Below are 20,526 nucleotides of genomic sequence, written 5' to 3' on the forward strand. Positions count from 1 at the left end.
AGGTCTTCTTTGGGGGAGGGGTAGAAGTGAGTGGGAAGAAGTGTGTCAAACAACAAGCTATTAGATATCTTATGAAAAGCAAAGCTGTGATAATAAACAAAAGACACGAGAAGTACCAGTTGCTGCAACTCATAAGGATGGGCAAAGTCGCAGGAAAAAGAAAAGTCGGTCGCAAGAAGAAGTCCTGGTTGCGTAATATCAGGGAGTGGACCCCGCGAGGGATCACGCGTGCGGTCGAACTGTTCCGCCTCACAGGAAATAAGGATAATTTTTCAGAGCTGATGGCCAACCTCCACTAGTTGGAGAGGCACGTGAAGAAGAAGAAGATAATAAACAAAACACAGAGTTGGTATATAATATTCCTCTTGTGATTTAACGTTGCCTTATAACGAAATCCTCGTAAATGCCTTTTTGATGTGTTTTTTTAAGCAAAACCTCTATTTCATTGAATTAATTTCATTGTAGGTAAAGTATGAGTCTACAAAGAAGATGATCGGCTTTCCATACTTTCGCCGGCCCAAATATAAAAGTGCTGGCCAGAGAAAAAAAATGTGTCGAACCTTTCGAGTTTTCTCTGAACGTTTTTTACTATGACACCAAACGTGTATGACCATTAGTTTGGTTTTAATTGGATTTTAAAAATCTCGATTTTGTAAAATAAGTAATGTTCATTGGCAAAAAGAGTGATACAGGCGTTTTACAAAGGACCGTTAGAACATTTATTACTATGGCGCCAAACTTCTATGACCATTATCATTATTTTTTTACTTCCACAACCATAAGTACCTAGTATTATCACACGAATAATACTTCGTTTATTCTTACACTTTAAAGGCTACAGTCTTCGCAAAATGGAGTCGTTGCGAGTTTTTGCTGACAATAATTTTCCTTTTTTAGCAATTTCATGATATTTCTTTGACTAATACCGTTTATTGCACATAAATAAATATACTTACATGATATAAGAAACGCGTATTTTTATGACTCTGTATAAAAGATAAGTACTTAGCTGTTATTCTTTTATTAAAGCAAAGTATAAGATATCAAATTACTACTTTACTTACCACTACTACTAACGACCTCCGTGGTCCAGTGGTTGAGCATTGAGCTTATGATCCGGAGATCTCAGGTTCGAATCCCGGTGGGGACATACCACAAAAAATACTTTGTGATCCCTAGTTTCGTTAGGACATTTCAGCCTGATCATCTGATTGTCCGAAAGTAAGATGATCTGTGATTCGGAAAGTATGTTAATCCGTTGCCGTTGGTCCCAGTCGTGACATAAGCCATGATAAGGACCTTTGGCAGCTGAATAATAACCTTGACACCAGGGTTGATGAGGTTGGTAATCCACCTCACAACCGACACGATAGAAGAAGAACCACTACTACTAGATACTTTTATACACACACACATAAGATACGATCCTGACACACCACTTCCTACTACAACACTTGTACTTGTAAGTATTTTTTGAACGAAAGCATAGAATAAGGAATAATACTACGTATAGAATAGAATAGCAACTGTCCGCTCCCCACCAGCGGCTGAGCAAGGTTTACCTCCCCCCCCCTCGCCCTCGAACATAGTTTAGTCTTCAATCGTATGGCGTCAGACATCACACACACAGATGCGCGTGTACAATAAAGTTATTATGTAGTTTCTGTGTAAAACGAGGTGTTTTGTATGAAGTGTCCGGGGTGTGACGAAAATCAAGAATAAGTGGAATTCCGAGATCTCTACGTACCCCAACGGGAAATAGGCCTTATGTATGTACGAGTATTTAGTGTTACTATTATTTACTAAGTGAGTGCTATACTTAAGCATAGGAACTAATAGAACTAAGGCACGAACGAGCCTCCTTCCCCATTTATTTTACCTGCTAGATGGGAACCAATCTGCAAAGTTGAGGAAACGCGAGCGGAACGGCACTGGCGCCTAGTCCATACAAACTTATTCCCCTGCTTCCTCCCTGGATAATACAGGATAATGTATACATGGTATAGTGACACTGTAACGAATACTGAGGGAGATGATTCGACTCATGATTCTGAGTTAATATCAAGTCAAATTTGTGGTGGATAAGCGACGAATTAAATAGAATAGAATAGAAAAAGTTTATTATAAAAGGACGCCACACACAAAAAAGTCAACAACATCATATCAAATTTCCACTAAAACAATTACAAAAAAGCAAGACGGATGTTTGTCGAAATGACCATAAGGTGGTGGTGGACGTCCTGAGATAAAAGGGCCTCACTCAGCACAAATCGCGGCGTGAGCCACGACGCTGGTATTATGTGGACCCTGTTAGGTGACGGACGAACACGTAATAACCTCCAAAGAACCAGATGCCTTTTAAATTCCAAATTCCATTGTTTAACTATTTATGTCTGGAAATCCGGTTCTTACGGTGTTATATTACATTCAATCTAAATAAATAATTATTTATTCGTAGCATTCAATAAATATTAAAATGTTCCTTCAGTGTCCCTTTGAAACCAAACATAGCATCGGTCCAATCAAAATGATATGTATACAAATTGTCTACTAACAATAATGAAAAGATCCGATGATAACCACCATTTTATACAACCACCGACCATGAACCGACTCAATCGAATATATTGCATTTATATATAAAATACAGATAACAATCAAACCTTTTCGGTTATGCGGGTATATTCATTTGGGTAATTATTTAAATGTTAAATGAAGACAGAAATAAATTAATATGAGCACTTACAGTTAGAGTAGAATTTATAACAAGAATCTACAGTAAACTATTTAAACAAATAGATATAGACTAAGCTTAATATTATAATATATTAAAACATAACATCGAGGATAAAACCCCTTAATGTTTACTGTCTGAAGAGATACAATATCAATAAAGCCGCCTGATGTACTATCTATAATAATGTATTTTTAATATATGTTTAAGTACAATAATCCGTGCTTCAGAGGGCACGTTAAGCCGTTGGTCCCGGCTATTAGCCGTAAAAACACCTCGGGTTGGTGGAGGTTTACGGACGTTACATGAGTCATGTCAGGGGACTATGGCGGCTCAATAATAACCCTGACACTAGGGTTGATGGGGTCGGTAATCCACCTCACAACCCACACTATAGACGAGACTTATCAATGTCGAGAATAGACTGATATTAGCCACTAAAGAATTAAAATAATGACTCCTAGATTTCCATTCTATTTTTGAAACGCGACGGGACTTAATGGACCGACATTATGCCGATTTTTCCAATCCATTAGTGACTAAACGATTGTCAATAAAAGTACTGTCAGTGAACCTCGATAATGCTAAAACAGTTACCTATTTGAAAGTTAATTCAGGAAACTACTAGGTATATTGTCAGTAAGTACCTATTTAGCTTGTTAGTGAGATCGTAACGAATATTGAGGGGGATGATTGAGGCCATGATTCTGAGTAGTTATCAAGTGGAATTTCCTGTCGGAAAATTTAGGAAAATTTGAGTGTTCTTTTGTTTAATTAATTTCAGTTCTTTCTTTTGCGACGGTAAATTCCACTTGATAACAACTCAGAATCATGGTCTGAAATATCCCTCAAAGTTTTCGTTACGACGTCAGTAACACCCTGTAGGTATTTACCGAAATACCTGCACAGTAGCGAATGCCAGGTAAATCCACAATAACTCACGTTAATAAATATAATTTACGTCTGAAGCACGTGATATTGTATAAAAGCAGATAAAAGTTGCGCAGGATTGACATCTTGGCATCTTTATCACATTTTAAATAATGAGAATAGATGGAACTACTTATAATAATTTATTCGTCAGAAATGTGATACTTAAGACCAATATGTCTTAAAACATGAAGTACGATGTTGTTGGTCCCAATTATTTAAGTAAGTAGGTATTTATCAGTTAACATGACGTCACGAAATAGCATCACGCCTGAATCCCCGAAGAGGTAGGCAGAGGTGTATAGTAGACACCCACCAACCAGCTTAAGTCCCATGCATGCAATGATTTGATTTTGATTTTTGATTTGAACAGGGGGTGAGCCTATTGCTCTGGCAGTTTAATACTAATAACCCTAACCCCAAAATTGGTGACCCCAAGTCGGCCATGCATGCACATGGCAACCCACACGACAAAAGACCAATTAAATATTAAATAACAGATCCAATTTAGCCTCCAAACAAAGTAACCTTGAAAAAGCGTGTTAGTAAATAAATAATGATTAGCCTTAAATCAATAAGACTCATTTCCACCTACCCGTTTCAATTTACGAAGAAGTGATTATTATTTTTCCGTAACTAATCCATAACCGGTCGGAAACTTAACGAAGAAGATGAAAAATTCAAATTACCTGCAGATGAAAATCCAAGTTAATCCGCAACACAAAAAAGCACTTAAAGATTTCACAATTTCAGTTTTCTGTTGTGTTTTTTCCTTTGATGTTTGTCGGAAAAAGTTTCGAAGTTGGTTATTTGATAATTTCGCGGCTAGCGTGCGGTGGGCGGGCGGCGCGTCTGCCCTCACTCACTCGCCTCGAACGACTGAGTCGAGCGCCAACGATTTCAAGAACAATACAATTTCTCCTGAAAAAATAAAAAAACAGTGAACTGTAATTTATTTCTCACACACTACGACCGATTAATTGTGACAACACACGCCCTTGGCATTAAATGTGGCGGTTGGTTTCTTTCCCTTCACAACAAATTGTCGTATGTATTTCGTATTCTTACATGAAATAAGTTCGTTATTCCAGTATATTATACCTAATACCTAAAAATTCAGCCACAAGCATAAAGCTACACAAGGCGGCGGTTACAAGTTTCAAAATTCAAATTCAAAATATTTATTTCGGAAACTATTCCATATTATCTTAGTTTAAAATAGAATAGAATAGTAATAGTTTATTATGAGATAGTAACAGAAAGCTTAACCTAGTATTAGTAACAAGAAAGACGACAACATAAAAATAAGCTACATTAAACCAGCCCGAGTCACCGAAGCCGCGGGCATTTATGTACAGTCATGAGCAATATAATGTACCCACTTTAGGACTCTGTCGCACTAACATATTTGACATTTAGTGAAACTTACAGTTCAATTTGTCAAAAAAGTTAATGTGACATGGTACCAAAGTGTATACATATCAATGCTCGTGACCGTAACTGCGTCCAATCGTACCCAGCGGTAAATATATAACTGAAACCTTAATATGATGATGTATGCATGCAAAACGCGTTGATTTGACTTCGTGAGACAATAATCTCGCCAGTAATCCTAGTGTAAATCTGAAGACCTGAAAGTAAATGAAGTTTAGCCTAATAGAATCATGACTTGCCGGAAATTGTATATATAAAATCTGCCGTCTACTAATATAGACGTCTAGTCAGTGCATATAGACTTCTATCCAGTTTGGGATTTTGTCTCTAATCTAATCTAGCCTTCAAGAACTCACTGCTGGGCAAAGGCCTCCCCTTTCCATTTACTTCATCATCACCAGCCCATTAACGTCCCCACTGCTGGGGCACGGGCCTTCCCTATGGATGGATAGGGAGATCGGGCCTTAAACCACCACGCGGGCCCAGTGCGAATTGGTGGTTATTAACGACTGCTAATACAGCCGGGAACAACGGCTTAAAGTCCCTTGCGAAGCACGGAGGAGCTCGAGATGAAAACTTATTTTTTGTGGTCACCCATCCTATGACCGGCCTTTGCGAAAGTTGTTTAACTTCAACAATCGCAGACTGAGCGCGTTAACTGCTGCGCCACCGAGCTCCTCAATTACTTACTACACTACTACTATTATTATTATTTCCATAACTTGGACCTCTGGAGTCCCGGACTTTTGGAAGGCGTGCGTGGGGCCGAAGTCATTATTACTATTACTTACTTTTATTATGATTTAGATTATAATTACTTTATATTTTTTTATAAACTATACCAACAGATCCGGCAGACATCATTCTGCTCAATAACAGCGCCACGTGGTATGTACAATTCCGAATTTTGACCATCCCACTCAAACACACACAAAGAATTTCATCGAAATCGGTCGAGCAATTTTCAAGTTTTTGCACGGCAATCGATAATGAGAGACATTCCCGAAAACAAATATAGATGGCGCTGTTCAGTGTTGCCTTTGTTTAATCTTCTAATGTAATGCATAACAGACATTATGCATCTTTTATTTTTGTTTTTGACTATAATGATGACCCTTGTTATTACACTCAGACACAATAAAACTTCCACCCATTATTATACTGATCAAAATAAAGAGAAGCAATACGCCTAAGTAGAGCTGTGATTCAATACATATCTGATCCAAATATCAAGCCACAATTATTTTTATATATGCCTCTGCCATTCAGGACATTAAATTTTTGACTGTGCTCATTAGACTCATTAGGCTTCTCTTCTTCTATCGTGTGGGTTGTGAGGCGGAGTACCAACCTCATCAAACCTGGTGTCAGGGTTACTATTGAGCCACCAAAGGCCCCTGACATGGCTCATGTAACCACTACGTACTTACATCAGTAAGTAGTAAACGGGACCAACGGCTTAACGTGCCTTCCGAAGCACGGATCATCTTACTTTCGGACAATCTGGTGATCAGTAATGTCCTAACCAAACTAGGGACCACAAAGTAATTTTGATATGTCCCCACCGAGAATCGAACCTAGGACCTCCGGATCGTGAGCCCAACGCTCAACCACTGGACCACGGAACCCGAACTCTTGTCTATTTCATAGACAGGCTCAATAACAAAACCTTTCTTCGATAATTCTTTGCTGTCAATTTCGTGTCTTTTTGACAAGCAGTCGCAGAATCTCGTGTAAATATTTTATAAAGCAAAATATAAAGTTGAAGTTGATCATATATTTACGTGGCTTTGAACTGTAGTTGTGTTTTGATATCCGTCAATGATTTTTAGTCACCCGGTGAGTTTCAATTTACGTGTACAAAAAAAAATCGAAGCTTGATAATTCTAGGAAATTGATTAGTAACCAACCCTGCCACCTCTACCAACGCACAACGGAGCAACGTGGTGTAATATGCTCTATATCTTTTCAGTTTATGAGTGCAAATATGTTCTATCATGTAGTGTTCGGCAGGTAATTATAAACCCTACTCCTGAACGTAGCTTGGTACCAAGTGTGATGTTTTGATGGCACTTAATATTCGTTTCGTCTACCGTGTGGGTTTTGAAGTGGATACAACCTCAGCAACCGTGATGTCAGGTTTTATTATGTTGTTATTGAGCTACCAAAGGCCTCTGACATGGCTCATGTAACGACTACATACTTAGTATAATTACTGGACGTACCCTCTGAAACAAAGTAACAACCTTTAGATATCCCTCCTAAAATATCTCCTAGACATGAAACTATCGATCAAACTTAGCAGGCCAGAAATGGGTGTATACTTCTGTCTATCCCGTGGGAGATACGTGAATGATGTTGTGTGTTGTTTTGTTGATCCGAAGAAATTTGGGGAATGAAGCCAGAGTCTTCTTTTATCATTGGGTTGTGAGGCCAATGACCGAACTCATCAACCCTGGTCTCAGGATTACTATTAAGCCACCAAAGGCCCCTAACAACGCTCATGTAACGACTACATACGTAAGTAATTAGTAACTAGTAAGTACCTATTGTTTAAGAAGCATGGATCATCTTACTCAAACCTACAAAACTAGGAATCACAAAAAGTTTTTCCCCACGGTATCGAACTCGGGGACTTTAGATCGAGAGACCAACGCTCTTACCACTAGGCCACAGAAACCGTTACATAGGGGTAACATAGAGGGAGCAAATTCAAAACCTATTCACGTTAAAACCGTCTTTTTGAAACTGTCTACAAAATAACCCGTAGGAATTACCTATTCGGTGAAGGTTTTCAACGACACATCCATACGATTGCACGTCGCGCGACCTTTCCCGCTGAAAGTTTAATATCGACGTATTCAACGCTGCTCAATCGTACTTTTTAAATGGAGCTGTGAGGCGACACTTGAACATAGCTACCTTTACCACTGTATAGGTATCCCGTACATAATAAATCAAACTTAAGCGGAAGATAGCTCTCCAAAACATCTAATACTTAATTAAGTAGATTAGATTTAGGAAAATCCTTAGGGTCGCTAAGTCGCATTTATAGGGATCCAAACCTCAAAATGAAAAGCGGAACCCTTATAGGTCACTTTATTGTCTGTCTACCTATCTGTCAAGACCCTTTTACTCGGGAACCCGTGGAAATTTGAAATTAACATCTAATATTATGTTTGCCACCTTTGAAGCTGTAAAACAATGAAGCTTCCAAATCAACGCAATCTAAAGATTTTGCCATTTTTGTCTTCTCTTCATACATTTTACGAATCAAATCCCGTGAGGTACAATAAATAAATACTTACTTATGTTTTGCGATTACAAACTTATTTGCAGTTGGTAAAGTTATCCCGACCTGTGTCGATGTATGAAGGCAACTGTTTTTCAACGGCAAAGTCAAAGCCTGACTATCTTTGGTAATTTACGGCAATTTATACGGAACCCTCGGTGCGCGAGTTCTATTTTTAGAAATTATGTAGCTACCATGTATTTATTTTTGGAAATAAATCGAGTCTCCTCTTAAAAAAATCTAAGAGTAAAGTTTGAAGATTCTACAGTCTTTTTCTATCGTCTGGGTTATGAGGTGGATTACCAACCTCATCAACCCTGGTGTCAGGGTTATTATTGAGCCGTTGAAGGCCCCTGACATGACTCAAGTAATGACGACGTACTTATATCACGGAGGCCAACAATTCTAGAGTATTGTATTCAGTACAGACAACCGATAAAGTAGGTACCTACACATTTTCTCCCTAGCATTTACCTAACCCGAAGATTTGACAGGTCCGGTTTTTACAGAAGCGGCTGCCTGTTTGACCTTCCAACCCGCGAAGGAAAAACCAGTCCAATACAGGTTAGGTCACATACCTCCGAAAATGCATTTCTCGGGAATGTGGGTTTTCTCACGATGTTTTCCTTCACCGCTGAGCAAGTGATAATCATTTATGACCCAAACATGGATTCGAAAAGAAATTCTGGATTCGAACCTACGACCTCAAACTGAGAGGCAAGCTTTCTACCAACTGGGCTGCCATGGCTCGGAAAAAGTACCTACACACTATACTTTTTCTTCTATGTAAGGGTAGCTATAAAAGTGCAAACTGATAGCCATATCGGGCAAAGGTGAACCTCTTTTGTAGTGTAGCGGGAAGGACGGACGAGAAAGTGTAATGGATACAGGTAAAAGTGCAAACATGTAACGTTTCCATAGAAAATATATTGTAGGTAAAAGATACACAAGAGGGTCCTTGCGAAAGGAAAAAAAATTGAAGAAGGTAAAAACGTACAGTGACGGTCAAGAATATCGTATCACATTTTCGAATATCTTCCGTATTGCGTCGAAACCCGAAGAAAGAAAATATATGTCTATCTCTTCTCTTTCTTCTTTATTGTGTATGGACGACCATAGAAACTCTATGTTCCAACGATAAAAATTGATATGCTTTATTATTTATTAAATTTATAAACACAAGGTTACGCTTAGTTCCTGTTGGGGTAGGCAGAGATCGCGGAATTCCACTTACCACTTTCGCTTCTTTAACTCTCATCAAAGTCTTCATGCTCGCCGGTTTAGAGTACTCCTGTTTTGGCCTTCCTTTTAAACATCCTAGGTTTAATTGGCTAGTTGTACTGAACATTTATTTATATTTGAATTTATTACATTTACCTACATACTTAATAATATAAAAGTAAGGGAAACTGTCGTAATCTAGGCATCTTCCAATATAATTGCCACCGGGTCTGCACGGGTAGCGCTGTCGCGCCACTGCGATAACTACCGTCTGTTTGTGCCAATAGACGCATCGAATGATGTCTACGTAGATAAAGGTCATATGGCTATTAGTCGTAATATAGTAACCGCGGTGTGGCATGATTATGGTACAGATCCCCCTAAACTTTAATGCACAATCCAAATGCATTAGTGGAGGATGGAATGACAAATAATTACATGGATGCCTCGAAATCTTGATGTGTAGATATGTAAAATCATAGGGCCTTCTATGGGGTTGGCCTCTCATGCGCAGAGTACCGGTTAGATCCCCTTGATGTGTAGGTATGTAATTTGAGAGGGCTTCCTGTGGTCCTATGGGGTGGCAAACCCCACTACTCTCATGCAGAGAGTACCCCCGAAACCGAACTAGCACATTGTGTACAAACATAGTTGGCTATCGACCATTACAGACGACAGAGGTGACTATATATGGTCATGAGCATATTATTTTAATTTAACATAATATATCAGAGCATCACGCCAGCATCCCCGAAGAGGTAGGCAGAGGTGTATAGTATACACCCACTCCTCGCCAGATACGTTTAAGTCCCAACTATTTTATACCGTCATCATTGGCAACTTTTCATTGCCGTTCTGTTATTACAGTTCTTGTAGGAACGAAACGGACTAGCCCCATATTTTATCTAACATGTAAAAGTAAACATTCGGTTTATATATTTCCCCCAATCAGCGCTTATCGCTGTCGACCCACTCGAGTCGATTAATTCTTTCAAATATTTTTCCTCTCAGACAACGCACTAAGCCTAAGTTGTCTTAAACGTTGTACCGGGTGAGAGCCATCAGCGCTACCGATTTGTCCGGCCAAGTAGTTAATGCCATCTGCGGCAAATCTACAATAAGTCACGTCAAAAAAATATATACACTTCTCATCAAAAAAATCGAAACACTTCCGTTTTCATTGTTTCTGTCCGAATTTAACACAAAAAAGAGTTCATACGATGAAAAAAAATACATAAATGTATAGCTGGCAGTTTGGCCATTACAGTAATAAGCGAAAATTCTAAATTCAAAATTAGAATTTCATTTGTTTATCTTATAAACGAAATGAATCACTGTTTTGAGACAAATGTGTGTTTAGGGTTGGAGTACATTTAGCGTTTAAAAACTAAAAATTGGCGCCTATCCTTAAACTTTTTGTTTTTTATTTCAATACTGTGACTTTGGGACGTCTGAAAAAAGGTTTTTTTTCTAAAACGTATGGATACTTCGCCCACAGAAGCCGCCCAAGTTGTGGCATTGCTGGATTCTGGCCTTAGTCAGCGTGTTGTGGCTGCAAGACTGCATCTAAGCCTGTCATCTGTTCATAGAGTCTATAAACGTTATCGGGAGACTGGTTTGTTCACGCGCCGTTCAGGATCTGGCAGGAATCGGGTCACTTCTGAGCGAGATGATCTATTTATTGTAACAACTTCTTTAAGAAATCGACGCCTTAACGCTTTTCAACTGCAGCAGCGGCTTCGTGTTGTACGAAGGGTGGCTGTAAGTGACTCTACAATTAGAAGAAGGTTGAAGGATCGTGGACTGGTACCGCATAAGCCAGCAAATGGGCCGAAATTAACTGCAGACCATCGAAGAGCGCGCCTTAACTTTGCACGTGAGCACCTAAATTGGTCATACCTACAGTGGAGCAAAGTTCTCTTTTCTGATGAGTGTAAAATTATGCTGTATGGTAACGACGGAAGGAACAAGGTCTACAGAAGAGACGGAGAACGCTATGCACAATGCTGCATTGAAGAAAAGGTCAGCTATGGTGGCGGTTCGTGGACGGTTTGGGGAGGAATCAGCGCCGACAGAGCTTGCTTTCGTGTCTGGGCCACGTCTGCCTGCACTAAACTGTCATCGGTACGTCGAAGAGTGTCTCGAGCCTCATGTGATGCCCTATGCACATTTTATTGGCAACGGCTTCATATTCATGCACGACAATGCTAGGGCTCACACCGCGGGCGTCGTACGAGATTATCTTAACGAAGTCGATATCTCTATTATGGAATGGCCAGCAAGAAGCCCGGACATGAATCCCATTGAACATCTGTGGGATGAATTAAAGAGACGAATTCGAGCAAGAGATCCTGCCCCAGAAACACTTAGCCAGCTGCAAGATGCAATCCAAGAAGAATGGGACAATATACCACAGCATGTGATCGTGACTCTCATCAAATCGATGAAGAACCGTATGGAAGCAGTAATTAGAGCTCGGGGAGGGAATACAAGTTATTAAATAAACGTTTTTTAGCTTTTTTTTTCATTTACGTGTGTTGTTTTATCCATTTCCTTTATACTCCATACGGAATAAAAATGACTCATTTAACAAAATACGAAACCTATGAAAAATTCATTTAAATTTAGAACATTAACATTAAGATTTGATAAGCTCATATTACTCACTATTAAACGACATTTAACATTTATTCCTAAATGTACACATTTTTCTGATAATCCTGACAAAACGTAAACTTGCAAGGTGTTTCGATTTTTTTGATGAGAAGTGTATATATAGTTAACCCGTGTAGAGTTAGAAGCTTGGTTCTACATGAGATCTGATAACTTTTCGCCATTGTGATTGACATGATCTCGTCTTGGCACATTTTACATGAAAATGTTTTTGGTGGGATGTCTATTTCCGGCCAAGTAGTTAATGTCATCTGCGGCAAATCTACAATAAGTCACGTCAAAAAAAAACGGATATCTATATCTATATTTTATCTATGATCCAAACATGAAATCAAGTTTAGTTTTTTTTTGCAATTTCAGAGAAACTCTCATGCCTCCCAGAAGTGAGAGGTGTAGTTCAGCAAACTATGATCTTTGGCCGACAGAACCCGACAAGACATGTGCTACATATTTAACTGCTTCGCATGGGCTTTGGACTTTCTACAAAGGTATGTTCATTGTTGTAATTAAAAAGTCATAACAACATAAGCTTACTTACAAATAAATGATTTTGTATTTGTACAATTGGGGTTAAAATGAAATCTAAAAGTCAATATAATAATTCGTAGTAGTAATAGTAGTAGTAGTAATAGTAACCCTGACACCCGGGTTGATGAGGTTGGTGAATCACCTCACAATTCGCACGATAGAGGAAGAGACATAAAAAAATGTAATACAAAGTAGGTACCTAATAACCGAGTATTAGATACCTACTGCGCAGTACTTAGTTACCCTATTAACTGTAATAACAGGTGGCAATTACCCGCCAAAACTAATTCTAAGTTACCCAACTCGGTGAGGAGGTTAATTAAGCCAAATTGCTATTTGATGTCGTACCATTGAATCTATCTTAGTTTAGTTACCCTTTTCATCTTTACAAAGCAGTTATAGACGCATAATATGTCAAAATAATGTTGTATTACTAATGTATGTGTATTTGCTTTAAACTACAGGTAGGTTTAGTCTAAATAAACATAGAGTCAAAGCATCATGTTCTTGTATTTTTGATATTTTAGTACCTACTTAGAAACATTTAATTATTCTGGCAACATTTATACATAATTACCGAGCAAAGGATAATAATATACTTACTTATAAAGTCGCAAATACACAACTCAGGCCCGTTTCTATAACTATTTACTTATTTCAATATGTTACCAACTGAATAAAGATATTTTTGAGTTTCAGTTTAGGGCGAGCGCAGACTAAGAACAGTGGCAAGTCGAACAGTTTGAAAATACATATTTTTTTACCTTTTTAAGTGCAACATTTTTAAACATCGAGGGAAATGGCTCGACTTTGCCGCGAGACTACGGCGTATTTGTCCTATCGACTACATAACACAATTAAAAATACATAAGAAGTCATAATTTAAAAAAAAAACAATGCTTACCTATGACAAATATAAAATTATAGAAGTCCACGAATTCAAGCTGGGCTAACTGCTTTTCATCTCAGTTTAAAGCATGTAACGCGGCATTGAAGACGGAAATTCTATTATTTTTTTTAACGTGGCTTCGCCGGTGTTTTATCTACTTGGCCGAACATGATGGGGTCGCATATAGAGTCTCGCGCCCATATAGGACGTTACACAGACTGTTTAAGTCAAAATAAACTGCACTTTAATGAACACACTAATCGTATTTACCTTGCAATTTGCTCTCTGAATATTAACTACTGGCTGGTAAAATGAATATTAGTAGGCAGACAGGGAGCGGCTAATGAATTTGTGTGGTTCAACGTTCCTCCTGGGGAAAATTAAAACTAAGAACATTTTCTCACTCTAAAAGTGGCGACAGACGTGATATAATATAATAGAGCAATCATGTGAAACTATAAAAAGCATACTTAGAAGAAATAAAAATAAAATTGCTATCTTAAATTCTAAAAGAAAAAAGATCTATCTGAAGAAAAGAGAGGAAGGGGAAGACCACGAAGAGCTTACATGGAACAGATTAAAGAAAAGGTTAATGTCGTGTCTTATAGGGAACTGAAGGAATTGGCTTTTGATAGACTGGAATGGAAAATGCTACACCGACAAAAGCGTGGCTCTTAAATTGATGATGATGATGATCTAAAATTCTAGATACATAAATTAAATTTAATTCATCCAAAATTCGACTCCAAGGTCCAGACCACAGGCGAAGGGTAGCTTATCTGTAGGTGTTTTATAGGATACACTTCGGTGAGTGTGCGCAGGAACTTTACGAGTTAATTCCACCCACTTCCATCGACGGACAACTAGACGTTGGCTGGCATTTCATCCTTATATTGTGGATATACCACCACCATCATCATCATCATCATCAGCCGTACGACGCCCACTGCTGGGCATAGGCCTCCCCCAAGGATCTCCACGACGATCGGTCCCGCACTGCTCGCATCCAACGGCTTCCCGCGACCTTCACCAGATCGTCGGTCCACCTTGTAGCGGGCCTACCCACTGAGCGTCGTCCGACACGTGGTCGCCATTCCAGAACCCTTCCGCCCCATCGGCCATCGGTTCTCCTCGCTATGTGTCCTGCCCACTGCCACTTCAGCTTTGCAATTCTCCGAGCTATGTCGGTGACTTTAGTTCTCCTGCGGATCTCCTCATTTCTGATTCGATCGAGCAGGGAAATACCGAGCATAGCTCTCTCCATTGCCCGCTGAGTGACACCGAGCCTCCTCACGAGACCCATAGTGGAAACGCGAGCGTATATTATTTAAAAAAAAATACTTTTTTGGGGTTATGTACACGTTTAAACTGCCGCCCAAATTGTACTGTATTCATGTGTTTTGTCTGATTGTTGAATTTTTAGTTCTGTGCAATAAAGTATATTTGATTTGATTTGATTTAAAAAAAGATTTAATTTAATTTATAAGAAAATAAATTTAAAACTCATGTTAAGCATATTAAACACAGGACGTCGTAACGAATACTTTGAGAGATGATTCTGACCATGATTCTCAGTTGATATCAAGATTGGAATTTTCCGTCGCAAAAGTATAGAACTGAAAATATCATCTATTTTCCGACAGGATATTCCACTTGATATCAACTCAGATTCGTTTCACCGTATGTAAAAAAAAAATCCATGTATGTATGAAATATTCTTTTTCTCGTGTGCAGGGCCGTCACTTTTGTCCTCGCGTGCGTCCTCTTCTGCGTGATGGGTCTAGCAGTGATAGTGGCGATCGGCGCAGGAGTTGCTTACGGATACAACTACTCCATGGCCGAGTTCCTCACCTTCACCAGTTTGTACTCCAAATAAATTGCTTATGCGCATTCACTTGAGCGGAATCGGACCTTACGAAACGTCCCAAAAAGAATTTTGAAACTCCTATACTTCATTTCGGTGTATTATGGTGGTGATTCCAAAACACACCATCTAATTTTGTTTCAAGTTATACATGTAATTTTCTTACCCTCACGATTACGATTACTCCTATTATCCTTCACCCGCTCTACGTGTCCAAACCAACGTAATAACTAAACCTAATTCCCTTCTCAATCTCAGGCACTATATCGTTTTTTACACCACATCTCTCTCTTATCACACTGTTCCACATTCTATCACTGAACTTAACTTTTTTTCTTTTTTTTTATAGAGGGTTTTTTCTATACAGAATATGCCACCTTCATAGTTCTTACAATATTATAGGTTTAACCTACGTTTCTCACTGAACTTAACACCTTTTTTTTTGACGTGACTTATTGTAGATTTGCCGCAGATGGCATTAACTACTTGGCCGGACAAATGGGGAGCGCTGAAGGCTCTCACCCGGTACAACGTTTAAGACAACAGGCCTGAGGGTGCCCAGTTGGGCGCGAACCTCGGCTCAGGGCGTCGTCTGAAAGGAAAAGAAAGAATTAATCGACCCTAGTGGGTCGATAGCGATAAGCGCTGAATGAGGGAAATCGTCGACCATGCCGGCGGGGTCGGTATCGGGGACCTGAAGTGTTTGGTGTCGCGAGCTGATTGGCTGCCTCTATGGCAAACTCAACACCGCAGATGCGACGCAAAGACCTCATTCATACAATATACAGGGTGTTAGTGACATCGTAACGAAAATTTTGAGGGATGATTCAGGCCATGATTCTGAGTTGATATCAAGTGGAATTTTCCGTCGCAAAAGTATAGAATGGAAAATAATTCAAAAAAACATAAAAATAAAAAAAAACCGACAGGAAATTCCACTTAATATCAATTCAGAATCATGGTCTGAATCATCCCCCTCAGTATTCGTTACGGTGTCACTAACACCCTGTATAGACGTATATTATATTGAAATAAATAAATAAACAATAAAATAACGAAAAGTTTCCTACAACAGGGCAAGACACAACGGTGTACATGCGCCGTGGTCAGTTCTACGACAAACCAGACTTCGACGCGGACCGGGAAATGTTCTACAGAAGATCAGGAGGAGGAGAAGGAGTTGACAGTAATACGGCTTTTTGTTACTTAACATCATCATCACCAGCCCATTAACGTCCGAACTGCTGGGGCACGGGCCTTCCCTATGGATGGATAGGGAGATCGGGCCTTAAACCACCACGCGGGCCCAGTGCGGATTGGTGGCTATTAACGACTCCTAATGCAGCCGGGACCAAGGGCTTAACATGCCTTCCGAAGCACGGAGGTCACCCATCCTATGACCGGCCTTTGCGAAAGTTGCTTAACTTCAACATCGCAGACCGAGCGCGTTTACCGCCGCACCACCGAGCTCCTCAGTTTACTTAACGTTTTTACTTAACATAACAAATACTTTATTGCACACACAGGAAATACAAAAAAGCAATACGAACAGAAATAGAAGGAGTACAACTGGCGGTCAGGCCACCAGCCAGGCAATATATTTAGTACTGTTTCTTTCCAAATAACTCGTCGAGGTGTTTTTTTTTTTATATTACCTATTTTATTACTTCACCAAACTGCAGAGGTGCATTAAAAACCGATAAGTAGCTACACCAAATAATAGAAAAGACAAGTGATCCCTACTAACTAACATAAACAACCTATATACAGGTAGGCATTCTAAATTGCAGCTTTGGCGATGAACAAGTCGATTGACTACCAAGACGCCGCCATTGGTACCAATGCGAAAGCCTTACCAGACACTTGGGGTCAAATCAAGGATACCAGGAAGTACGCTGAAGTGCTCACCAAGTTTTCGAGAAAGCCAGATGAGCCTGACCAGATCTTAAAGCCCCTTGATGCGGAGGTATCAAACTATTAATATCTTTATCGTGACCGATAATGGCGACTTTAGACATGTTTGTAATGCGCTCTTATGTGGCTGGCGAAACCGAACTTCGCTTTAAACACACGATCACATTGAGCGCAGTAGAGCTGTCCATCACTGTTGTACGTGTAGGTGTAAGAGGGCTTGGGCCGAGTCTTCCGTATGTGACGCTTCCCATCCAGGGCTAGTCGAGCTTCTTCAAAGCTTTCTGCGCCTTTTCGGACCACTTAAACTACTTATATTACTTAACTATCGTTGCACCTTTATATTTTTACGGGGCTTTCTTCGAAAGTGTCTTGTAACTATCCGGAGATCAGACCAGACGTATCTACAGTTACTTAATAGAGTCACTGTTAGGGCAAGTGGATATTTTTGTTAGAGGACTGACCGTACATGGCCTTTTTACTTTCAGATATCGAAATCACAGATGGAATACATGACGACGCCGGTGAAGCGTGTTTCCATGACCATGAACCCTAGTCTATTAGCCACCACGTTGCTGCAGAGCGGCAGCTCACAGATCATCATGAGGAACTTCAAGCCACCACATCCGGAGACCACGGAGTACTTGGCAGCCACCACAGCCGAGGTTGTCATCATCTTTGTATAGAATCTTCTTCTTCTTTCATCAAGTCAAATCAAATAATTTTCGTCATTGCACATACATTCACGAAACAACTCTCATCATTGTTTCTTCTTTCATGTGGTTTGTGAGGTAGATGCCTTAACGATGCCTAGTGTCAGGGTTATTATTGAGCCGCCAGCGGCCACTGACACGGTTCATGTAACGACTACATAGTTACTCGGCGGCATGTGACAGATGATCAACCCATCACCCAAAGGCTATCTATCCTCTTTACTATCACGCTGGTGGCTAACGACCTCCGCGGTCCAGTGGATGAGCGTTGCGCGACGAGCGATCCGGAGGTCCTGGGCTCGATTCCCGGTGGGGACATATCACAAAAATTACTTTGTGGTCCCTAGTTTGGTTAGGACATTACAGGTTGATCACCTGATTGTCCGAAAGTAAGATGATTCGTGTTTCGGAAGGCACGTTAAGCCGTTGTTTCCGGTTACTAATTACTGATATAAGTAAGTAGTCGTTACAAGAGCCATGGCCTTTGGCGGCTCAATAGTAACCCTGACACCAGGGATGATGAGGTTGGTACTCCACCTCACAACCCACACGATAGAAAAAGAAGACTATCACGCTATATGTATCTTTTAATCGTTATTTAATTAAAAAATGAACAATAGGGTAGTTTCCAACTAGTCAAATCAGTTACTTTTTACTAATCGTCAAAATACAAAATTACTTACATCATAGAAAAACGTGACAAAATGTCGTACTTAATAAATAGGTTAATAAGTAGAAAAAATATAACGTTTTTTGTCACCGTTAGATCTATCTCTATTTCTAAATCAGAATTTCATAATTTGTCTTTGACCTAGGAAACTACCCAATTACATTCAATTTACCTATTAACATGCACCGGTATTGTTTTGAAGCGAGTTCCTAGGAACATGACATGTCTATACTAGAAAGATTCTTTTGTAATAATATATTATTTATTTATTTACTTAATGGATCATTTACAGCTATGCACGTTATAACATTTAGTTAAAAAACATAATTAAACAATGTAAAACAGTACTAATGTGTAAGCCAATCACAAGTGAACACAACATTCATCATAAAAAAAACATCTAGTCTGTTGAGACTAACTTCTCAGCAGCTAAAATCTCACTATTAATAAAAGTAATATATCATATTATTGCACTATTTGTCTTTAATGTTACCAGGACGAGAGACAAGATGACAGAGTAGACGAAGAGAAGGTGTTCTATGAAGAAGATCCAATAAGAACGGAAACGTCCTTCCGCGTAAGCCCCACGCGGCGCACGCTGCCCTCCTTGCCACCGGCGCCTGCGCCGGATGACAAAACTCGGAGTCAAAAGTATAACCTCCTCTTCTTCCTGACTCGTTAAGTAAATAAGCCCCTTGGCGTCGATCCTCATAATTATGTCTCGCGAAGCCGGCCGGCTCGGGCTGCAACTTTTAGCTTTTCGAGATCTGTGTTCCCGACTTCCATCCAGAGCATGAGACCAGTTCTAAATAACACATAAAATACTCTCACTATTCCCAATTGCAGTAGCCGAGATTAACCAATAATTGGCATAGGTATATGCTAAGCTAATGAAATTTCCCATGATTCTCATTATCAGTTATTTTCTTGTAAGTACTAATACCGGACAGAGAGAAGTGGAAGCTCAAAGGGGAGCCAGCCTTTGCCAGCAGTGGGATAATCCAAGCTAGTAAAAAAAGTACTAAAATACTATACTTGCCCATTGATATCGTATAAGGCAACTTTCTTTTCACTCTTTCTTACTCCTCTAGCTTGTTCGTGCCAGCACCGCTCCAAATAACAGTTTAGCTCGTCACGACAACTTTCCCCAACTGCGTATCTTTTTTAACTTTTTAGAGCTCTAAAGTAAAAGTAAATTGGTGTGTGGCAGAATCAGCACTATTAAGCAAGTATTTATTTTCCTTTGTGACACTTTGTACGTTTTTCAGACCTTACGTGCCGATGCGTCATTGGGGACCACAGAGTGGCCAGGATGTGGTCGTGAATGATTACTCAGATGATGTAGACGAGGACAGTGTAGTCTACAAGCCTGTGTGAACACTTCAATATAATACAGGCACACACACATAATAGTCCATGTGAACATGCTAACATTAATACAATACAATTTTACGAATTATACTTACGGTTTTTATGTAATTTGTCCTAGTTCATTGCAAAGTCCTATTGTATAAAAAATAAAAAATACCCCCTAAATTACCAGATAATAAAAAATAAGTAAAAATATTAAAAACGAGGAAATATTTATAATATAATATAACACAGCATAGCATCACGCCGGTCTACCTGACGGGGTAACGATATTATAGAACTATTTGACACAAATC

General features: G+C 39.4%; 1 protein-coding gene across 1 annotated transcript; it reads left to right on the top strand.

Annotated features, from left to right (window-relative positions):
• Positions 1–1,679: 1,679 nt before the first annotated feature.
• On the top strand, positions 1,680–20,236 carry LOC126372014 (uncharacterized). Its single transcript, XM_050017513.1, has 8 exons — positions 1,680–1,769; positions 12,645–12,772; positions 15,436–15,560; positions 16,641–16,751; positions 17,356–17,531; positions 17,965–18,141; positions 19,356–19,510; positions 20,128–20,236. The coding sequence occupies exons 2-8, from the start codon at positions 12,723–12,725 to the stop codon at positions 20,234–20,236; spliced, it is 903 nt and encodes a 300-aa protein (XP_049873470.1). The 5' UTR covers positions 1,680–1,769; positions 12,645–12,722.
• The last annotated feature ends 290 nt before the right edge of the window (positions 20,237–20,526 follow it).

Source organism: Pectinophora gossypiella, chromosome 13, assembly GCF_024362695.1.
Source record: "Pectinophora gossypiella chromosome 13, ilPecGoss1.1, whole genome shotgun sequence".
Taxonomy (NCBI): Eukaryota; Metazoa; Arthropoda; class Insecta; order Lepidoptera; family Gelechiidae; genus Pectinophora; species Pectinophora gossypiella.

What these genes read in the sequence shown, in the direction of transcription:
- LOC126372014 (XM_050017513.1), top strand. Translation starts at nt 12,723, where the DNA reads ATGTGCTACATATTTAACTGCTTCGCATGGGCTTTGGACTTTCTACAA. An exon ending in CGAGTTCCTCACCTTCACCA is followed by an intron (nt 15,561 to 16,640) that starts GTTTGTACTCCA and finishes TTCCTACAACAG; the next exon opens with GGCAAGACACAACGGTGTAC. An exon ending in TGGCAGCCACCACAGCCGAG is followed by an intron (nt 18,142 to 19,355) that starts GTTGTCATCATC and finishes TAATGTTACCAG; the next exon opens with GACGAGAGACAAGATGACAG.